Source organism: Gossypium hirsutum, chromosome A03 (genome assembly GCF_007990345.1).
Source record: "Gossypium hirsutum isolate 1008001.06 chromosome A03, Gossypium_hirsutum_v2.1, whole genome shotgun sequence".
Lineage (NCBI taxonomy): Eukaryota > Viridiplantae > Streptophyta > Magnoliopsida > Malvales > Malvaceae > Gossypium > Gossypium hirsutum.
Genome location: NC_053426.1, coordinates 105902020 through 105924919, shown reverse-complemented (window position 1 = coordinate 105924919; position 22900 = coordinate 105902020). Strand labels below are relative to the sequence as shown.

At 35.1% G+C, this 22900-nt stretch overlaps 2 protein-coding genes, 1 long non-coding RNA gene and 1 other non-coding gene across 6 annotated transcripts; 3 read left to right on the top strand and 1 right to left on the bottom strand.

Annotated features, from left to right (window-relative positions):
• Positions 1–13383: 13383 nt before the first annotated feature.
• Positions 13384–14908, bottom strand: LOC121220933 (uncharacterized). Of its 2 annotated transcripts, XR_005918205.1 has the most exons (3): positions 14833–14907; positions 14273–14355; positions 13384–13593 (listed from the first exon to the last, which is right to left on the bottom strand). It is a non-coding gene; the product is annotated as an uncharacterized lncRNA (long non-coding RNA). The 2 variants fall into 2 exon arrangements; XR_005918206.1 differs by lacking the exon at positions 14273–14355 and having other exon boundaries at positions 14833–14908.
• Positions 14909–16378: 1470 nt separating this feature from the next.
• On the top strand, positions 16379–16451 carry TRNAF-GAA (transfer RNA phenylalanine (anticodon GAA)). The gene has a single exon. It is a non-coding gene; the product is annotated as a tRNA-Phe (tRNA).
• A 377-nt stretch (positions 16452–16828) lies between these two features.
• LOC107886765 (probable polyol transporter 4) lies at positions 16829–19615 on the top strand. Of its 2 annotated transcripts, XM_016810820.2 has the most exons (3): positions 16829–17131; positions 17452–17726; positions 18191–19615. In XM_016810820.2, the coding sequence occupies exons 2-3, from the start codon at positions 17510–17512 to the stop codon at positions 19552–19554; spliced, it is 1581 nt and encodes a 526-aa protein (XP_016666309.2). In that variant the 5' UTR covers positions 16829–17131; positions 17452–17509; the 3' UTR covers positions 19555–19615. The 2 variants fall into 2 exon arrangements, with proteins under 2 accessions (XP_016666309.2, XP_016666308.2); XM_016810819.2 differs by lacking the exon at positions 16829–17131 and having other exon boundaries at positions 17224–17726.
• Positions 19616–20298: 683 nt separating this feature from the next.
• Positions 20299–22040, top strand: LOC107886766 (clathrin light chain 1). Its single transcript, XM_016810821.2, has 3 exons — positions 20299–20905; positions 21008–21161; positions 21248–22040. Exons 1-3 carry the CDS (start codon positions 20478–20480, stop codon positions 21707–21709), a joined length of 1044 nt encoding a protein of 347 aa, XP_016666310.2. The 5' UTR covers positions 20299–20477; the 3' UTR covers positions 21710–22040.
• Positions 22041–22900: the final 860 nt, after the last annotated feature.

Here is a 22900-nt window from a genome sequence, read left to right as displayed (position 1 = left end):
AATTTTTAAACTTTAATTTCATTTAAATTAAATGGTAGAAACATGAAATTCAAGCTTCAATAAGCATAAAAATACGAAAATAATTAAAAACGGGGCAAGAAATCACTTACAATTGAGCTTAGGAAAATCAAAACCCTTAACTATGGTAACCTGAAACTTTCGGCAGCAAGCTTCTGATTTTTTTGAAGAAGATGGACACTTATTTTCTCTTTATTTTGTCTTTTACCCAATTTGGACAAAAATGCCCTTGACCCATTACTTAGATATTTTTCTAGAAATACCCTTTTGTAACACTAATTTATGGTCTAATTGCCACATAAACACTTCCAATTTCATGCAATAATTCAATTAAGTCATTTAATCACTAATTAGACACACTTTGCATTTTTCTCAATTTAGTCCTAAAAATTCAATTAAGCACTAAAGCATTAAAATTTCCTATCCATATTTTCACACAATATTTCAATCAATCAGTAACTAATAAAAATTTATAAAATTAAACTATTTCACTTCGGATTTGTGGTTACGAAACCACTATTCCGATTAGGCCCTATTTCGGGCTATCACAATTCTCCCCCCTTAGGGATTTTCGTCCCCGAAAATCTTACCAGTGAATAAGTTGGGATACTGTTTCCTCATAGCCTCCTCGGTTTCCCATGTTGCCTCTTCCACCCCATGTCGTTGCCATAACACTTTCACTAAAGCAATTTCTTTGTTTCTCAACTGTTTCACTTCTCGTGTCAAGATTCGAATCGGTTCTTCTTCGTATGTCATATCCGATCGAATTTCCACTTCAGTCGGTGAAATCACATGTGATGGGTCCGATCGATATCGCCTCAACATAGAAACATGAAACACATTATGAATTCTTTCCAATTCCGGTGGTAAAGACAATCGATAAGCCACTGGACCAATTCTTTCTATCACTTCATACGGACCAATAAATCTTGGACTTAATTTGCCTTTACGGCCAAATCTCAAAATTTTCTTCCATGGAGACACTTTCAAAAATACTTTATCTCCCACTTGAAACTCAATCTCTTTTCTTTTCAAGTCCGCATACGACTTCTGTCGATCCGATGCAGCTTTCAAACAATCACGGATTATCTTCACTTTTTCTTCGGTTTCTTTTACCAAATCGACTCCATGTAATTGATTTTCATTAAGTTCAGTCCAATATAATGGAGTCCGACACTTTCGTCCATACAACGCTTCATAAGGTGCCATTTTTATGCTTGACTGATAACTATTATTATAAGCAAATTCCACCAAAGGTAAATATCTTTCCCAATTACCTTCAAATTCCAATACACAACATCTCAACATGTCTTCGAGTATTTGAATTACTCTTTCAGACTGTCCATCGGTTTGGGGATGGAATGCTGTACTAAAATTCAATTTAGTACCCAATGCCTCTTGTAATTTCTTCCAAAACCTTGAAGTAAATCGTGGATCTCTATCAGATATAATAGACATAGGTACACCATGTAATCGGACTATCTCAGCAATATACAATTCAGCTAACTTGTCAAGTGAAAAATTCATTCGCACAGGAATGAAATGAGCCGACTTAGTCAATCGATCAACTATAACCCAAATTGAGTCTTTCTTTTTCGGTGACAATGGCAATCCAGAAACAAAATCCATAGTAATTCTATCCTATTTCCACTCGGGCACCATAATATGTTGAAGTAATCCTGAAGGTACTTGGTGTTCAGCTTTTACTTGTTGGCACACTAAACACTTTGTCACATACTCGGAGATATCCCGTTTCATACCCGACCACCAATAAAATTTCTTCAAATCATTGTACATTTTTACACTACCGGGGTGAACTGCCAAATGAATATCATGTGCTTCTTGCAAAATTTTCTGAATTAAATCAACATTTTTCGGAACACATATTCTATCACGAAACATTAAACATCCATCTGAATCAATCTGAAAATCAGAATTATTGTCCACTGCACACTGAGTCTTTCTTCTTTGCAATTCATTATCCACTTTCTGAGCCTCACAAATTTCTTGAAGAAACAATGGTCTAGCTTTTAACTCTGCAAACAATGATCCATCTTCAGTCAATGTTAATCTCGTATTCAAAGCTCTCAAAGCAAAGAGAGACTTTCTGCTCAAAGCATCAGCAACTATATTAGCTTTTCCCGGATGATAATCTATCACAAGTTCATAATCTTTCAATAATTCCAACCATCTTCTTTGCCCAAATTCAGATCTTTTTGTGTCATAACATATTTCAAACTTTTATGATCTGTAAAAACACGACATTTCTCACCATATAAATAATGACGCCAAATCTTCAAAGCAAAGACAATAGCAGCCAACTCTAAATCATGGGTAGGATAATTTCGTTCATGCGGTTTCAATTGTCGAGAAGCATACGCTATCACCTTTCCTTCTTGCATCAATACACATCCAAGCCCATTTAGTGACGCGTCACTATAAACAACAAATTCCTTTCCTGACTCAGGTTGCACTAACACTGGTGCCTCAGTTAAACACTTCTTTAATTTCTCAAAACTTTGTTGACACTCCTCGGTCCATTCGAACTTAACATCTTTTTGCAACAATTTTGTCATCGGTGAAGCTATCATCGAAAAACCTTCTACAAATCGACGATAATATCCGGCTAAGCCCAGAAAACTCCTAACTTCAGATACATTTCTTGGAGGCTTCCACTCAACTATTGCCGATATCTTATTCGGATCCACTCGAATGCCATCTCCCGAGACAATATGCCCCAAAAGTCCAACTTCACTAAGCCAAAATTCACTTTTGCTAAATTTAGCAAACAATTTCTTTTCTCGCAGCGTTTGTAGCACAATTCTTAAATGTTCAGCATGCTCGGCTTCACTTCGGGAATAAATAAGAATATCATCTATAAACACCACAACAAATTTATCCAAATAGGGCTGGAAAATTCGATTCATCAAATCCATAAAAATAGCTGGAGCATTAGTCAGACCAAAAGGCATTACAAGAAATTCATAGTGGCCATATCGGGTTCTGAAAGCAGTCTTTGGCACATCTGACTCTTTAACCCTCAATTGATAATATCCGGATCTCAAATCAATTTTGGAAAACACTGTGACATCCTTTAACTGATCAAACAAGTCATCTATTCGGGGTAATGAATACTTATTCTTCACTGTCACTTTGTTAAGTTGACGATAATCAATACACAATCTCAATGTCCCATCCTTTTTCTTCACAAATAGCACGGGAGCACCCCACGAAGAGTAACTTGGTCTAACAAATCCTTTATCTGTCAGCTCTTGTAATTGCACTTTTAATTCTTTTAATTCAGTTGGTGCCATTCTGTAGGGAGCAATCGATATTGGAGCAGTACCTGGCATTACTTCAATACCAAACTCTACTTCTCTAATCGGAGGCAAACCTGGCAACTCTTCTGGGAACACATCTACATATTCACATACCACTGGCACTGATTCGATCTTTATTTCAGACACTTTTGTGTTCAACACATAAGCAAGATATGCTTCACAACCATTTTTCAAACATTTCTGAGCAGACATGGCAGAAATCACAATTGGCATCACATTTGACTTATCTGTTTCAACCCGAAGAACTGTACCACTACCACACTTCAACTCAAGAATTTTCTGACTGCAATCTATCTTGGCCTTATGTAATGTCAACCAATCCATTCCCAAAATAACATCAAATTCATCAAATGGCAACAACATTAAGTTGGCAGGGAAACACTGACCTTGTATAATCAAAGGACAATTTTTGCATATTTTATCAACTATCACATGCTTGCCTAAAGGATTCGACACTTTAACCACATACTCAGTCAATTCAACACACAAATTCTTATTAGACACTAAATTCATGCATACATACGAGTGAGTAGAACCAGGATCAATCAATGCAAGAACATTAGTGTCGTAAAGAGAAAATATACCAGTGATCACATCAGGAGAAGATGCTTCCTCTCTAGCTCGGATGGCATAAGCTCTTGCTGGAGCTCCCACTTCAGATCTTACAGTCGTGTCTTTTGTTACGCCTCTACCACTAGTTCCAATCCCCACATTTCTCTGTGGTCTTCCTCTAGTAGTCACACTGCTCGATCTCACATTCTGAAACTTTTATATCTCTTCTCTTTCCGGACAATCTTTCACAAAATGATCTTGAGATCCACATTTAAAACAAGCTCGGCTGATTAAATAACATTCCCCCAAATGTCGTTTTCCACAATGTTGACATTCCGGTCTAGTAGGCTTAACACTACCTGTACTTGCCATAGAAGTTGCCTGAGCTTTAGAACCTGAATATTGTCTTCCTCGATCTCTTTGAAAATTCACACTAGAAACATTCGATCGAGTATTCATTTCTTTAAACTTCTTCGTTTGAGACTGAAATGGCTTGCTCATTGATCTTTTTCTTTCATCTCTTGCTTCACTTTCCACCTTTCTTTTCTCTTTGCTCAATTCTTCAGCCTTGATAGCTCTTTCAACTAGTACCACTAACTCTTTAATTTCAAGAATTCCCACTAGCAATCGGATATCCTCGTTTAATCCATCTTCAAACCTTTTACACAATGTAGCTTCATTAGATACACACTCTTGGGCATACTTGCTTAATTTGACAAATTCTCACTCATATTCGGCTACCGTCATGCGCCCTTGTTTCAATTCAAGAAACTCTTTTCTCTTTTGATCAATGAAACGCTGACTCACATACTTCTTCCGGAATTCTTCTTGAAAGAAGTCCCATGTAACTTTCTCTTTAGGCACCACTGACACTAAAGTTTTCCACCAATTATAAGCCGAATCCCTCAGCAATGAGATAGCACATTTGAGACTTTCTTCTGGAGTACAAGATAATTCATCCAACACTCTGATAGTATTATCAAGCCAGAACTCTGCTCTTTCAGGATCATCATTTACATTAGCTCGGAACTCTTCGGCTCCATACTTTCGAATTTTGTCCACTGGAGGCTTTGACAATTTTATCACTTCAGTTTGTTGAGGAGCTATGGGAACAGCTTGAGGAATAAGAGGGGGCGGAGGAGGTTGAGCATTAGGATTAGTTCTAACAAACTCAGTGTACCAATTGTTCATCATTTGGAGAAAAGCTTCTCGAGCCTCATCTCCTTGACCCTGAGTCTCGAATCGACTTTCAACAGGCACATTACTTTGAGCATCATCAGCTGTATCTCGGTTAGAATCCATTACTATAAAAAAAACATTTTAAGATGTCAGGAGTCGTCACACTATCATTATTCAATTATGGCATGTATAGATAGTCTATTACACTCGCTACGTTAGTCCGAGAATCGACTAAACCGTAGCTCTGATACCACTAAATGTAACACCCCTTACCCGAGACCGTCTCCGGAATCGAGTACGAGATGTCATCCAATTTAACTTACCGATTCGGAGCATAAAAATTTGCTTTTAAAATTAAATTCACTGTTCATAACAACACTGTCCACCTGCACAACTGTCACTAATTTAATTATAACTTGAGTTACGAAACTCAAAATTTAAATCCGTAAATTTTCTGTGAAACTAGACTCATATTCCTACTTACCATAAAATTTTCAGAATTTTTTACTTAGCACATTAGTACAGTTTATTCATTAAAGTATCCCCTGTTTCACAGCTCGACAGATCTGACCTCTTTGCGCTAAAAATAAAATATCTAATTTTACAGAATTTATATAAGGTTACCATTAATTTATTTTGAAAATAGACTCACTAAGGAATCTAAACATATAAATTATGACCTATAATTATTTCTGTACAATTTATAATGATTTTCTAAAGTTAGAACAGAGGACTTCAAAAACCATTCTGACCCTGTCTCACTAAAATTTAAATATCTCAAAATATAAAATTCCTTTGCCTACACCGTTTCTTTCATGTAAAAATAGACTTGATAAGCTTTAATTCTATATATCATTCACCCTCTAATTCCATTTCTACTATTTATGGTGATTTTTCACATTCACGTCACTGCTGCTGTCAAAGAAACTGCTTCTTTGAATTAGTTACCATTTAAACATACATAACTCCAAACATATTCTTTAATAACTACTTCAATAGCTAACATTAGCCATATCATTTGGACATGCTCAAAATGATTAAGACTCTATACATGCCATAGTTTAAACATTTTGAAAAGCACATAATACCGAGATGGTTATGATAGTGTGATACGAGCTCCGACGGTCCACTATTTGATCAAGTTCAAATCACTATAAAACAAAGGAAAGAAAGAGATGGGTAAGCTATAAATAGCTTAGTAAGTTACATGTAAACAATAATTACTCAATTAATAATTAACACTTTTAACATATAACTAATCAAAACATTTCTTAGCAATTTCAATCACTTACACATACACAATCTTACCAATTCACTTGCATATACATTTTCACACATAACATTTCATATTCACTTTAATTCATTATTAATCCCGTTGAACACTTGGAATATACACGGATACGTAGAGATTTAGCACATAAGTGCCACACTGATATGTAGCCGAAGCTACCACTGATATGTAGCCGAAGCTACCACTGGATGTAGCCAAAGCTACCACTGAAATGTAGCCGAAGCTACCACTGATCAATAACACTGGAAATGTCCACGGGTCTGCTCACACAAGCTGTCAGGTGTCTGCAACACATGCTAGATCACCCAGCACCCGGGATTCACTGTAACACTGTAACACTGGTCTCTAGTGACATGTTACTTGTATCCAATTCTATTCCTAAGTTCAACCGGGAATTTACACTTAACACTTTATTTTCAACACTTTATCACTTGAATAATTCATGAACAACTTTCCTTCCACATTCAATATTAATTCACATATCAAATATAATTCACAATTTATACAAATATAACTATTATTTACATATAACTTACCTCGGATGCAAAACGACTATTTTTGTAATTTAGTCGATAACTTTCTCTTTTCCCCGATCACTTGCACTATTTCTTCTTTCTTGATCTATATTAACACAATTTAATACATTTTATCAATATTCCATTCAAATACAATTCATACACAACATTTTGACACATTTACATTTTTCCCCATAACTTTTCAAAAATTCCACTTTTGTCCCTAAGCTCGTAAAAATAAAATTCTCTAAATTCTTAAATTTCAAACTTCACTAAATCATATTTCATGCTCATAACGGGCCTCAATTTCACAAAATCACAACTTTATGCACACTTTACCATCTTTCACAATTTAGCCATTTTTCAACATTTTTCATTGAAATTCATCTAGTAAAACTTGTAATTAACACTTCAAACATTCATTATCTAACATCACTAATCAATTTACAATTATATCATGAATGGGTCAATTTTTAAACTTTAATTTCATTTAAATTAAATGGTAGAAACATGAAATTCAAGCTTCAATAAGCATAAAAATACGAAAATAATTAAAAACGGGGCAAGAAATCACTTACAATTGAGCTTAGGAAAATCAAAACCCTTAACTATGGTAACCTGAAACTTTCGGCAGCAAGCTTCTGATTTTTTTGAAGAAGATGGACACTTATTTTCTCTTTATTTTGTCTTTTACCCAATTTGGACAAAAATGCCCTTGACCCATTACTTAGATATTTTTCTAGAAATACCCTTTTGTGTCTATAACACTAACTTATGGTCTAATTGCCACATAAACACTTCCAATTTCATGCAATAATTCAATTAAGTCATTTAATCACTAATTAGACACACTTTGCGTTTTTCTCAATTTAGTCCTAAAAATTCAATTAAGCACTAAAGCATTAAAATTTCCTATCCATATTTTCACACAATATTTCAATCAATCAGTAACTAATAAAAATTTAAAAAATTAAACTATTTCACTTCGGATTTGTGGTTACGAAACCACTATTCCGATTAGGCCCTATTTCGGGCTATCACATCGAGGCTTCTTGGCCGCCATTGCACTGCAATCGCATTTATTTCTCTCTTGTTTTTCCCACTTTCCTAATTTCATCTCTTAGTTCATCTATTTTTCCCATTGTATTTTCTCTTCCTTTGTCGTTTCATCTTTCTCTCTTTTGTCTTTCTTTCCCCCTCATTTCTTTACCTCATCATCATTACCTTATATCTGGATCATTCCAAGTTCTCATAATCTTTTCTCGTCCCCTTTGCTTTAATAGTTGATTCGTTTTCTTCCCTCAATTTCTTTGATTCTTATGATTCATAATCATTTTAAATGCTAGGAAACTAGCTTGCATGGTTTTTTTTCCATCAAATTCACTTCTCTCTCCTATCCCTCACTCATTTTACCCCTTTAAGTCTCCCCTTAGTGTTACTTGTTCTCCATCCAAACCTCTTCCTCCCTTATTTCCCTTACCCAAATTGAGCCTTAGTTCTATCAAAGGTTGTAGCTGGTCAAGCAATTTAGCTTCAAAAACCTCCTTTAAGGATGTCAACAACATGTAACACACAATCCAAGTCGAACCCTATCACACTAATGTTGCAATTATAAGGAGACATGTTATCCTTCTCGATAGTCAAAAAATTAGAAATCAATAGGGCACACAAAAGCCATCGCCTTATTGGTTATATTAATGATTATAAGACTTTTTCCCCGAACCTCTTCTAGAGGATCATAAATAGATTTTGGAATCTCAAGGGGGTTGAAGTTAGCTCAAGACATTGTGAGTTCTTTAATTTTTACTTCGATCTTATTTCAGATCTCCATATTATTTTGCGTAAAGGCCTTTGGTCTATTAAGGGGGCACTTTTTTTGCTGACCTGATGATCGCATAATATTTTCCCTAGCCTGGACCTTTTTCACTCGTTGCATGTTTAGATCCAAATATGGGCTTTCCCTTTGATTATTTGCAAACATTTTTTGCTACTTGTCTATGTCACATTGCAATCAGTATCCGACAAATTGATGATAGTAATGGAAACCCATGCAATATTTGCTTTCTCAAAATTTAAGTGGATGTCAATCCTTGGAAGCCTCTCATTGTTGGATGTATCATTCAATGAGACAATAGTGTTAGACAATGGATTAAGTTTCACAATAACACATTTGTAAAGTCTGAATTAGGTGTGGTGCCATTGGACATAAGAGAAATGATTGCCCGCATAAAGATAAAAAAGTTAAAGAAATGCTCAACGAGCAAATGGAAGAAAATTTTAAAAATTTGGGTTATAAAATTGAATTGGATGCCAACCACATTCATTTTAGAAATACTATCTCAGCCTTGAGAGCTAGGGGTACCAACAAGGCAACTTATGTTGATCTTAACCCACTCTTATTTTAAGAGATGTAATATAGTTCACGTTGATGATAATGATGATGATGATGGTAATGAGAACTTAAGAGATAACACTGGCAGAGATGTTGTTACTAATGATGTGTCAAATATTGCAGGTCCTGTTTCAGCCGCCCCCAAGATGACAACTCTAAATCAAATCCCTTCATGGTTGTCGATGTAAATTATCAATCCCTTCTTATTGTTGTTCTTAGCCAACCTCATCGTAATCAGGCTCAACCAGTTGATCTCTTACAAAACCGACATAAATTGATTGGTTTAAATTGTGTAATCATATCCAGCCCTTGAACCTTAGGTAATAAAACAAGTAAGGTTCTGTTGATTCTAGCATCTAAAGGACACCCCTCCATCACCTGCCTTACTAGTGAATAAACCGAAGACCCAACAGTACCCCACTATACTTGATAGAACTTGGCATGAACTCGTCTACCCCTGGTGCTTTAAGTGGAGCCATTCTGAACACTGCACTCTAAACCTCTTTCATCGAAACTGGAAGCTGAAGATTTTCCCTCTCAAACAGTAGCAATTCAAGAAATTTTCTCGTACATAGAAGGCTTTCACTGACTTAAGAATCTGAATAATAAAGCGTCTTAAAAAACCCACCATATGTTGTTCCAACACGTCAGAATCAAAACACCACTCCTCACCCTCAATTTTGAGACCCTCAATCTTGTTTTTTCTACTTCTAGCAAGCGTGCGACTGTGAAAATACCTTGTGTTTCTATCTTCCTTCAATATCCAATTTGATAGAGACTTTTGAAACCATAAAAGTTTATCATGCTTTAGCACCTCCTCAATTTCTTACCTCAACTCCAACTCTCAATTACTAAGTCTAGGAGAATCCCTCACTTCTAAAATTCTTTGTACCCTTGTAAGTTCAACAATTAAAATTTGTTTACAAGAAAACATATTACCATACACCATTTTATTCCATTCGTGGACTTTCACTTGAAACTGTTCAGTATTATCCACTATGGACTCACCAGAATTCCAATTGCTGTCAACCAACGTCTTAAACTCACCATGTAGCATCCAACTATCAAGATAATGAAACGACCTCTAACTTTTCTTACTCACAGATTTCAGAGAAACTAGAATCGGCTGATGGTCGAACTTTAAATGATGAATGTTGCGCACCACACATTTCGATGCAAATGAATCCCAAACAATTAGCAATTGCTCAATCCAACCTTTGAGATAGACCTCCTCTAATCCATGTAAATTGGGAACCACTACAACCCAAATTGCGAAGGCCATTATTAAACAAAAATTCCTGAAAATAAACACATCCATTACTAGTTATAACTGCACTACTAGTACGTTCTAAGACATCCAAAATTGAATTGGAATCCCCTGTAAGAAGCAAAGGTTCATCAATCGAGCTTGCTAGAGAACCTAAGTAGTCCCAAAGTAAACACATCCTCACCACTTTGAGACTAGTATACACTGTCGGAAAAAAAAAACTAGACAAGTTGTTACCACTTTGGATCCGCATATGAAGGACTTGTGAATGTAAATTCAAAATATCAACAGTGATCATACCATTCTAGAGAACCCAAATACCCCCTGCAAAGCCATTAGCTTCAATTCTGCACGAATTCTGATAACCAAGTTTGCCAAAAATTCCATCAACACGCAACGCACTGATTTGAGTTTTGAACAAGCATAAAATATTAGGCCTAAACTCATTTCCATATTCCGCAATAATTTTTTGGAAACAGGGATGACCTGTTCCCTGATAGTTCCAAAACATCAGACTTAAATCTATAAACAAATAGGAAAAGAGAAACAATGACAATAAGCAGATAAAAAAAATCCATAACAACATCAACAACTTACCCCCTTATTCTGGTTAGACTTCGCATCCATAACCTCAACCACTGTTTGTGACAAAGTTGTTGGAATATACTGGTTTTGCGACCATTCGATACCATTCACGATCCCTTCTATAGCCGTCGACAAATCCATAGTCACTTGGCCAATTTTTTCAACTCCATCATCAGGTGGTTTTTTTTTTTTGGTAAACCCATTCCGACGTACTGCAATTTCCTTGTTCAAAACTCCTATCCCTGGTTCCCTCAACGGTGACCCCATTATTCTCTTTTCCTAAACATTTTCCAATTTACTGAAGTTCTTTCTCCAGTACTTGCAACGCCTTATACCTTGAAACGTCAAGAATTAGCTGAACATTTACTACTTGAAATTGAAAGTTATCCATTTTTTCAATAATAGCCAACTGATCCATCAAAGACCTATCATCAAACCCGCTAACCCTTTTCTTTACATACCAGACTTGCCCCATTATTGTTAGATTTTAAAATCTGTCAGCCCACTTTATGTCCATTACCCACGAAAATTCATTTCCCATTAGCCCTAGCAATATTTTGTTTACTGTTACTCTTATCTCCAGCCAACTTCACATCTTTTTTGCCCTTGATTCTCGCTGCAATCCCCTCCCTGTTAACAAATCCATCAGATATTCCTTTAATCCTGGCAAGACGAGCGGGATCTATGTCAGCATTATTAATTTCCAGCACCGAAAATCTCGACCCATCGACGTGGGTAACACCACCATCGACTTTTGTTTCCAATTAACTTTTCCATTTCCTTTTCTACCGATAATCCACTAACATCCATGGGCCAAATGGCTTCTCATCAACATGATTTTGTAAGTTTGGTTTCTCACCCTTAGACTCGTTCTGACCAGCAGCCGCCTCAACCCCAACTACTTGACTCCCCAAATAGAAGCTAGAACTATGCCTATACAAACCACAAGTAAAACAAACGGTTGGTAAGGACTTATATTCTACCCATTGCAATCTACCATTAATTTTAACCTTAGAGACCAAAGGTTTGTTTAGATCCACACACATAGCCATCCAAACAAATCTTCCTCTCGTTGTTGTGTTGGTGTGTGCATCAATTTTAACCATGAGACTAATAACTTGGCCAATGGCACGAAGCAGAAATTCTAAGTAGCACCCCTCCGATAGCTCAAGTAATCTAATCCATACCACTTGTTTGTCCAAATTGTTATTAGCTATAAAGAAGTCCGATGACCACAACCTCACCATTAGATAATGCCCAAAAATCACCCACAAACCACCCATCTACACTTTTTCAAAGTCATCCTTATCCTGAAATCTAACCAAGTAAAAATTATTCTTCAGATCTATGAGTTGAAATCTATTCCCAAGGCTCCACAATGCCCATACCTTATTCAGTAATGCGTTAAAACCTACTTTCTTCCCGGGGACTTTAACAATAATAGTGAGAGCCATTTTTCGCTCAATAAACAGGTGTACTTGATTAGAAAATGTGATCGATGGGACACCGTCAATCTGTAACATCCCTTACCCGTATTCTACACCGGAACAGGGTACGACGTATTACCAGACTTAAACACAATTAAACACACTTAAAACCAGATCATAAAATTTCATTCCAAATTAACTATTATTCAAACACATGCTTAAAGTCCCTTATATGGGTTTACGATGCCAAAATATATGTTGGATATAGATCGGGACCAAACTAAGAACTTTCAGAGCTTTTAGAAAACTTAAAAAAAAATTATCATGAAACAAGGCCATACGCCCGTGTGGATAGGGACACGCCCGTGTGGGTAGGTCGTGTAGTCACACACACCCATGTCCTAAACCCGTGGAGCTCTCTAACTTGCATTCCAGAAGAAACTTGAGTCACACGGCCTGAGCACACATCCATGTTGCTAGGCCATGTGATAACTAAATTTCACATTTTAAGTGCAAACTTCACACGGCCGTATCACACAGCCATGTTAAAGCTCGTGTATGTCACACGGCCAAGCCACACACCCGTGTGCTAGGCCGTGTGCCTAAACTTGGACATTCTGTTTCTTATTTTTAAGTTGCAGGGGACACACGGCCTTACCACATACCCATATGGTAGACACACGGCCTAGACACACGGCCGTGTGTCTACTCGTGTAGATAAAAATAGGCCATTTAAGGCCGCCTTTTCTCACCCTCTCAATATTTTCCTACACAAAATCATATTTATACACTAATAAAGTCCAACAAATCAACTAATTCAAGCCAAAACATGTATATTTCATTATCAAACACAACCATCGCATTCAATTTACTTTACATACTTAATCATTCATACTATTACATTATCAAATCAACCCCTATATATGCCATATAAATCAAAAAGTTGTTTAACAAAATCTACCGAAATAAATCTGGATAGTGTTGTCCTCGATGTAAATCCGATCCTCCATATGTATATAAGTCAATCTACAATACAAATAACATACACAAGTAAGCTTATTGAAGCTTAGTAAGCTCATAGGAACAGAAAAATAAATCTTACCGAAAATTGCACACAATCATATAAAATTTAATTTCATTAAACCTTCCTGTAAATCACAAAATCATTAATAAACTCATTTGATTGATTTCAATGTCATTATTCACCAATTTTAGATCTCTTGGGTCTATTTCTCATTTACTTTCATAGTCAAATTAGGGAAAAATAATGGAATTGAGTACTTCATTATCACATTGCCATGGTAACACCATGGACTTGCACATAGTCACATATCACACACCGAAGTCATAGCCCAGTCATGGTCTTACACGGATCACATATCATACTAATGCCATATCCCAAATATGATCTTATACGGAAGCACATTATCACATCACATTGATGCCATAGCCCAGCTATGGTTTTATACGGGAACACATATCGCATTGCACCGATGCCAAAACCCAGCTATGGTCTTATACGGGCGCACATATATCATGGTCACAGAACAAAAACACTCAAATCCATTGTTCCAACTAATTTGTACTTTTACTTAAATATTATTTCATAATTATTACAATTTAATAGTATTCATCTAAAATAATATACCTTAGCAAATCATATGATTTCCATAACAAAACATTAAAATTTTCCATATGAACTAACCTGGGCTGATTTGCAAAAGTCGTAAAATTTCAAGGACTATTCTTGCAATTTCTCCTTTCCACGATTCACTTTGTTTTCTTGATCTATAATTATAAAATCATTCCTTCTTTAGCATCTATTTCAATTCTATTCTACTTCACAATTTATGCCCTTTAATTTTTGAAATTACACTTTTCCCCAAACTTTTCAATTTTTACAATTTAGTCATTGTTCAATTTATTCATCAATTGAACTAATTCTTCTCAAATATCATTTTATCTAAACATTGTAACTACTTAAAAGCCTTTGACACTCAAATTTTCAACACAAAACTCTAATTACAACAACTTTCATAATTAGGTCCTAAAAATCAATTCTTATAAAATCTCTTCATAAATTCATCATATAATAAACTTAGAGTCCCAATTCCATACTAAATCATCATAAACTTTCAGCTCGTACTCATGGAAACATTCTAAATCATTCATAAAAGCAAAAACTAACGAGTTAAATAGTAGGACCTATTTGTAAAAATCTCAAAAACACAAAAATTACAAGAAATAATCAAGAATTAAACTTACATGCTGTAAAATATAAAACCAGCTTCTTAAAAGCTCTCTAATGGTGTTTTTAGCTGATGAAGATGAAGAAAAATGATGAATTCTCTAGAATTACCAACTACATCATATTTTACAATTAAATTTTACCCTATTTCCACTTTTGCCCTTTGTTCACACTTGATTTTTTTACATTTCCTGCACACTCATGCCGTCCAACCCACCTAATTTGGGTCTATTTACCTTTTAACTCCTTTCTTAATGATCTCTTAAGCTATTTAATCATATTTTATAGTTTTGCGCTTTATTCAATTTAGTCCTTTTTCTTCAATTAATTACTGAAATGTTAAAATCTCTTAACAAAACTTTAATACTAACTTAGTAACATTCCATAAATATTTCTAAAAATATTTATGGGTCAGTTTATGAATTAGAGGTCTTGATACCTCGTTTTTTATCTAGAAATTTTCTTTTAATTCACAATTTCACTAATTCAAAAATATTTCTAAAATCACACTTAACTTTTACTTACTAATATCTAAATTCACATGTCGGATTTAGCTATCTCACATCACTATTCTGACACCACTTAAATTTTGGCCATTACACAATCACCTCTGTAGCCACATCTCCATCCTACAATTCAAACATCTCCTCCATATTAGCACATGCATTTTGATCCGACGGGGTTCCCAATAATTTTGTCATATACGAAACCTTTGACGAGTTAGTGTCCAGCACGACCGACCCATTTTCATCCACAGTCAGGTCATTCAGGTCTGGGGGTACATTTGTGCGACGTCTTACCTTCTTCATTATGCTGCCAACACCACTATTGGAGCTCGCAGAACTCTTCCCCACCTCAAAGTCCACCGTAGGCAAAGTCTCAACCGTTGAAGATTCTGAATTTGAGCAAATTTTAGTTTTTATAAAATTAATGATACTTATTTATTATGCTGTTTTCTAATGAATATCTAAATAAGCTTGGACTGTCTATTATAGGTTTTAGAAAAAAAAAATCAAACTTAAATAAATAAATATAAGGATAAATATTAAATTTATACATGAATTTTAGTTAAATGTGTAATTTAACTTTATTTTGATCCAATTATACACATAAAATTTAATTTTTAATTCATATGTATACATGGAACTTGAATTATGATTTAATTATACATTTTAAAAAAAATAAATATATACATTTATTTATATATTAAATTAATATAATTATTTGTGTATGCAACATATCAACGTAAAATAGTGCTAGATTGATAATGTTGTTATTGACTTGTAAAAATTGAATCAAAACAAAATTTTATGTATAAAATTATACAAAATTAATATTCATATACGACATTATATACATTGAATCAAAATTTATATATAATAAATATAATATTACAAATTATGGAGGAGCACTTATGAGTAAGAGAATAAAAGTAATATAAAAGCGTTGATAAATAAAGTAATATTAAAGCCATCCAATGCTTTTATGGAGTAATGCTAACCACCAACACTGAATGACAGAAACAATATATAAATACATTTTATTGTCTCTATTACATCAATTGCGGGGATAGCTCAGTTGGGAGAGCGTCAGACTGAAGATCTGAAGGTCACGTGTTCGATCCACGTTCACCGCATGTTTTCTTAATTGTTTTTGGGCTCTCTTTTAATGGACTCGTTCTCTGCTTTTTCAGTGGAGCTATGCCCATCAAATAATTCTTCACATTGATATTTTCTTAAAAACATTTCGGTTAAATTATCATATTTGACTTTTCTGGATTAAATTAAAACTAATTATAGATCTTAGATGGAAGACCAAATATATGAATAAGACATAAGGAAAAGGTAATTGCTTATTTTAAACAAATTACACTCACTTTAATTCCAAATTAATTTGAATTAATTACTCATTTGAGTTATTATTTTGAAGTCAAGTTAATCTAAAATAAAATTTGAACTTAAATGATTTAAAATTCACCATTTTAATCAACACTTGTTTGTATGAATTTAAGTTATAGGAAAGACACGTATACCTCCACATACACGTGAAAGCGGGGAATGGTAAGGAGGGTCCGGGAGAGAAGAAGAGACAGCCTGCGAAATCCATGGCTCTTCCTATACATGGAAAGCGACAAGATGGACTGTCGGTGAGACGAAAACCAACCCAATGTGTGCTTATTAATCCAAACTCTCAAACTGTGCCTGCTATAAGAGAAAGTATTTGTTTGTGTTTCTAAAAATATATCAAACCAACAAGTCGTTAACCTAATTGCTGAAAGCAACCCAAAGGATGGATTAAGAAAAATTACACTCAAAGGTAAGCAGTGCCATTTGCCATTGCATTTCAACTTTTAATAGAAGTTGAGAAAAGCCTAAAAATACTGACACATTATCTTGCATATTTGACACTACCTTGAAAACATAAAAACCTTTTGTTTACACATTGTGATGTTTTAAACTGTTTGTTTTTTTTCCTGTTCCTGTGTAAGTAAGGTTTAGAAAATTATCAAGTGGCCTGCTTGCACAATAAATAATATATATACGAGGGAACAACTTGCTTATTACACTTTCTTTATCTTCATTTCTAGCTTTAGATCTAAACTCCCAACTCATGTCTTTATCCTTCTTGTTGACCAGAAAAGGCAACTCTTCAGGGTCTGTTCTCTTCTTTCTTTTTCCTGTTTTTGTGGGAGCTATGGGGTTGGTGGGTGTCCAAGGAGATGGGAATGGAGAAATGGCTTTGTCTTTGGGTAGTAAAAACAAGTACAAAAGAATGGATTCTGAACTATCTGATGATTTCGAAGATGATGCCTCACATCATCACCATCAATTGGGAAGGAAGAAAAGTACCAGGAAATATGTTCTTGCTTGTGCCATCTTTGCATCTCTCAACAATGTGCTTCTTGGCTATGGTAATTTTTTCTTTTCTCTCTTCATCTCTCATATTTTATATTTACTTTGGTTGTTTCTGGAGTTATGACTGCTATTATTATTATTATTTCTATGTGGGAATGGTTGAATTTTGATACTTCTTAGTATTTTTTTTTCTTTGTTGACCTGAATGAATTTAGCAGGAAAAGAATGGCTAATTCAAATCCTTGGTTTTTAGCATTATAAAGTTCATTGATACTGTAGAACCAAAAAATATAGGCATAAAAAATTAGCAATATTTTCTGATCTTGCCAGTAATAATATTTGATTGTTAAGCATCAAGCCTATAATCAATTGACAAGCCAAACTTTAATGTGAATAACAGAACTTCACTGTAATTAATCTCCTTGGGATGCTTAAAATTCACCATTTTGGCTCAAAATCTTAGTTAGAAATCACCACTTTTCAAACACATTTCAAATAAGAATTTCTTTTCTATGTGCAGATGTAGGTGTTATGAGTGGAGCAATTATATTTATACAGGAAGACCTGAAGATAACTGAGGTGCAAGAAGAAGTTCTTGTTGGGATTTTGAGCGTCATTTCACTGTTAGGTAGCTTAGCTGGTGGAAGGACATCAGATGTTATAGGTAGAAAGTGGACAATGGCCTTCGCTGCTATTGTATTTCAAATTGGTGCAGCTATAATGACACTTGCATCGTCATTCGAAGTACTAATGATCGGACGAGTTTTGGCCGGGGTCGGTATAGGGTTTGGGGTCATGATTGCTCCAGTCTATATTGCCGAGATATCACCTACTGTTGATAGAGGCTCTCTTACATCCTTCCCTGAGATTTTCATAAATCTAGGAATTTTGCTTGGTTATGTTTCAAATTATGCATTTTCTGGTCTTTCAGTACATACAAACTGGAGGGTAATGCTAGCTGTTGGAATTTTGCCTTCAGTCTTCATAGGATTCGCACTTTTCATCATCCCTGAATCACCAAGGTGGTTGGCCATGCAGAACCGAGTCGAAGAAGCAAGATCAGTGCTGTTAAAAACAAATGAAAATGACAAAGAGGTAGAAGAGAGGCTGTCTGAAATAGTAGCTGCAGCTGGAATTTCTAATGGAGAGAAGAATGAAGAGAAAGCTGTATGGCGTGAACTATTAAGCCCTTCCCCTTCACTTCGTCGGATGCTGATCACTGGCTTCGGAATCCAGTGTTTCCAACAAATCACTGGAATAGATGCAACTGTGTATTACAGCCCTGAAATCTTCCATGATGCTGGAATTGTGAACAAGTCTAAGCTGCTTGCTGCAACAGTTGCCGTGGGTGTCACGAAAACTGCACTTATATTGATAGCTACATTCCTTGTTGATAGAGTTGGGAGGAAGCCCTTGCTCTATGTGAGCACAATTGGAATGACGGTCTGTTTGTTTACCTTAAGCATTAGCCTCGCCATATTGGGGAAAGGGCAGCTTGGGATAGCAATGGCACTATTGTGTGTTTGTGGGAATGTAGCATTTTTTTCAGTGGGAATGGGTCCGGTTTGCTGGATAGTGACATCTGAAATCTTCCCTTTGAGATTGCGAGCTCAAGCGTCTGCACTTGGGGCTGTAGGTAACAGGGTATGCAGCGGCTTCGTTGCCATGTCATTCCTGTCTCTCGCTCGTACAATAACGGTAGGAGGAACCTTTTTCCTGTTTTCACTGTTTTCAGCTCTTTCGGTTGCCTTTGTTTACAAACTTGTTCCGGAGACGAAGGGAAAATCATTGGAACAGATTGAGTTGCTTTTTCAAAATCACAATGAATGGGATGGAAGTGAAATGGAGCTAGGAGATGCACAGCATCTAGTACACAAAGCCTGAGTAATTAGGGATTCTTAAGTGTATTTCTCAAGGTGGAATCTTAACAATTTATTTTTTTTAATGGTTCAATGACTGAAGTGGAACAGGTAATTAACCACAATATCAAAATTCATATCATTAAACAAATAAACATAATCCCTCAACATCTATATCTTTTTTCAATTTGGTCATTTTTTAAAGCTAAATTTAATTATTTATCCTTTCAAAAAAAATTAAATAAATCTTTTAATAGAAATATTGACTAAAACATTAATTTTTTTAACGATATTGGTGTAGTAACTTGCATGACAGTTCTTATGTACTTTCATACTAACATAACAATGATTGACTTATATGTTATGTCAAAAAATAATTTTAAAAAAATATATAAAAAAAATTAGTATAGAGTACACGTGAGTTATTATTTGAGCTATCATGTTAAAAAATTTAACATTTTAGTTAATATTTTTGTTAAATAAATAACAATTTAACTCTTTTAGAATGCATAATTGTTAAATTTGACTTTTTTTTAAAGAATTATAATCAAATTAACTAAAAAAAACTTAATTGACAAAAAATTTAAACATTAAATATTAAATTAAGAAAAAAAAATACTTTTTGCTTAAAATCTAAAATATCTTGAAGGGTATTTCACCTATATTTAATTATTAAATTAATCATAATATTTTGAATGGTGATTAAGTTGCACTTTTGATGATATTTTATCATTTTAAATAGTTAATTATATTGCAATAATAACAGGTAATACATATGTTTATATCACCCAACCCCAACCAACTCCCTCTTCCCTCTCTGGATCCGAATATAACGATGTATCTCGAGCAAAAATAGCTCAAAGCCAGCAACCCTGACCCACACCCACACACTGCCATAGAAGTCCACCAACGTAACAGGAGCTTTTAGGATTTTCCATTTGAACGTCAATGGAGTCCTTCGATGCGATGAACAATGACGGAGGAGAAGACATTAATTCCTCATCTCGCCCTTTCGATGACGATGCCTACATGGGCTATGATTCCTCCTCTTTCCCTCCTCCTCCAACTGGACAAGCTTTCCCTCCCCATGATCTCACCTCTGATACTGCTCACCACGTTCCTCACAATCTCAATCGCAGTTACAGTAATAACCTTGCTTATATTGCCACCACCACCAACAACATCCATACTAACAATAATAATATCGACCCTCCCTCCCCGGATGTTTATGGATCTTTCAGGGCGTCTGCCATGGATGGTAGTGGTATCGGTGGTGATGGTCATGGCGATGATGGGTTTTTTGCCTCTGAAGGGCCCGTGTTGCCTCCGCCTGATGAGATGCGTGAGGAAAGCTTCGCTCGACGTGAATGGCGCCGGTTTGTTTCCTTTTACCTTCTTCCTTGGGGCATTTCTTATACTTGTGAGCATGACTTGTTTGTCATTGTTGATTAATGTTTTAAATTCCTGTGGATACACAGCCAAAACGCCATTCATCTGGAGGAAAAGGAGAAAAGAGAGAGGGCGATGCGAGATCAGATAATTGCTGAAGCAGAAGAATACAAACGATCTTTTTACGAGAAAAGGGATCAAAATTGTGAAACGAATAAGGCTAACAACAGAGAAAGAGAGAAGGTACAAACCGGCATTTGTGATGTTTCTCTTTGCTTGTTTACAAGGCTGAAGTAAATCAAATTTTGTACTGTTGAATGCTGATGCAGCTATACATGGCTAATCAAGAAAAGTTCCACAAAGAATCTCACCTGCACTACTGGAAAGCGATTGCTGAGATCATTCCTCGTGAGGTGGCTACCATTGAGAAGAAGAGAGGAAGAAAAGATCCTGATAAAACCCCTTCGGTTTTTGTGATTCAAGGTCCAAAGCCTGGCAAGCTTACTGATCTTTCGAGGATGAGACAAATTCTCCTGAAGCTCAAACAGAACCCTCCACCTCATATGATGCCTCCACCCAAAGATGAAAAAGCTGGAAAAGACGGGAAAGATGGAAAGGAGGCCAAGAATGGGAAAGGCTCTACTCCAGCAGATTCTGGTGGAGAAAATAAACCTGCGGCAGCAGGGAAAGATGCTGCTGCTAATGGTGGCCCTGTACAACCAAAACCAGAGACTTCAGCTTCAGCTGAGGCTGATAACAAAGTCAAACCCGATCCTGATTCTTCCAAGTGATGTCAAATCTTAATTGATTTTCGTCCTCCTTTTGAATTGATGACTTGCTTGCTTTAATTAATTATTTATTTTTTAAAGTTTCGGCTAGCTATTCACAGTGGAGAATAAGAGCAGAGACCTTGGATGGATTTCAAGTATGCAACATGAGATTGTAGACAGACATATTTTCCTTCTCATAAGATATGATGATGTTGAAACTTGATCGAGGAAAGTTAGGACATTAACGATCATTTGGCAACTGTTTTTAAGTATTTCATTCACCTGTCCAAGTTCTTGTCTTGCCTGTGCAACTGTACACCTATTTTTCCATCACAAGTTTTTAGTTGAAGTACTTGAATGATTGTTTCTTTACTTGAATGATTGTTTCTTTCCTTATAAGCCTTCAATGAAAAGGTAGACAGTGTTATTTCTCGCAGCAAAAGGCTAATTGAGAAAATGGACTGGTTTCAACATCTTAAACTTTGCTTAGTAGAGTGGAATGAAAAGAAAATTAGAAAGATGAAAAATTAAAAGAAGGGTAATTTACAAAAATAGTCACTTTTGTTTGCCTCAGGTTACATTTTAGTCACTTATGTTTAAAATGTTACGTTTTAATTACTTATGTTATTATTTTGTTACGAAGTGATCACTCTACCGTTAAGTTCCGTTATCTCTCTAACGGTAATCCTAGGTGACAGTCCAACTAGATTCTAGGTGCCAACTTGGATTTCTAAATGGGATGAAAATAGATTTTTAATTAAAAAATTTAATTAATTAAAAATTTCAAACTTAAACCTTAACTAAAAAAACTGTTCATCTCCTCTTTTTAATTTTCCTTCTATCTCTTATTTTTTTTCAATGGTTTTTTTTCATTTGACTGGAAAAATTATTATTAAAATCAAAATAGTTGAAATCAGCAATAAGAAAGAATAATCTAGAATACCCACAAAGAGATTGTGAACATACAAATTGATTCAGATTAGAAAAAATTTAATTGAGCAACCAATTATTTAAGAACTGTGAAAAAATTAGAAGATATAATAATTAGGAACAATAACAGTGAAAGTAACAGCCTTTTTCTGAAAATTTTAAAATTAGGTTGAATGAAACATGTTCAAGAAAATATGTTTCTGGCTGTATTTTATGATATGTCTACTGACGCGAAATAAAATACATGTTTACAAACAATTTCAAAAAGTAGAAGAAAATATC

Excerpts from the sequence above, each read along its gene's own strand:
- LOC107886766 (XM_016810821.2), top strand. The coding sequence starts at position 20,478 with ATGGAGTCCTTCGATGCGATGAACAATGACGGAGGAGAAGACATTAAT. Across the intron at positions 20,906-21,007 it reads GCTCGACGTGAATGGCGCCG|CCAAAACGCCATTCATCTGG; the intron begins GTTTGTTTCCTT and ends GTGGATACACAG. Across the intron at positions 21,162-21,247 it reads ACAACAGAGAAAGAGAGAAG|CTATACATGGCTAATCAAGA; the intron begins GTACAAACCGGC and ends ATGCTGATGCAG.
- LOC107886765 (XM_016810819.2), top strand. The coding sequence starts at position 17,426 with ATGTCTTTATCCTTCTTGTTGACCAGAAAAGGCAACTCTTCAGGGTCT. Across the intron at positions 17,727-18,190 it reads CAATGTGCTTCTTGGCTATG|ATGTAGGTGTTATGAGTGGA; the intron begins GTAATTTTTTCT and ends TTCTATGTGCAG.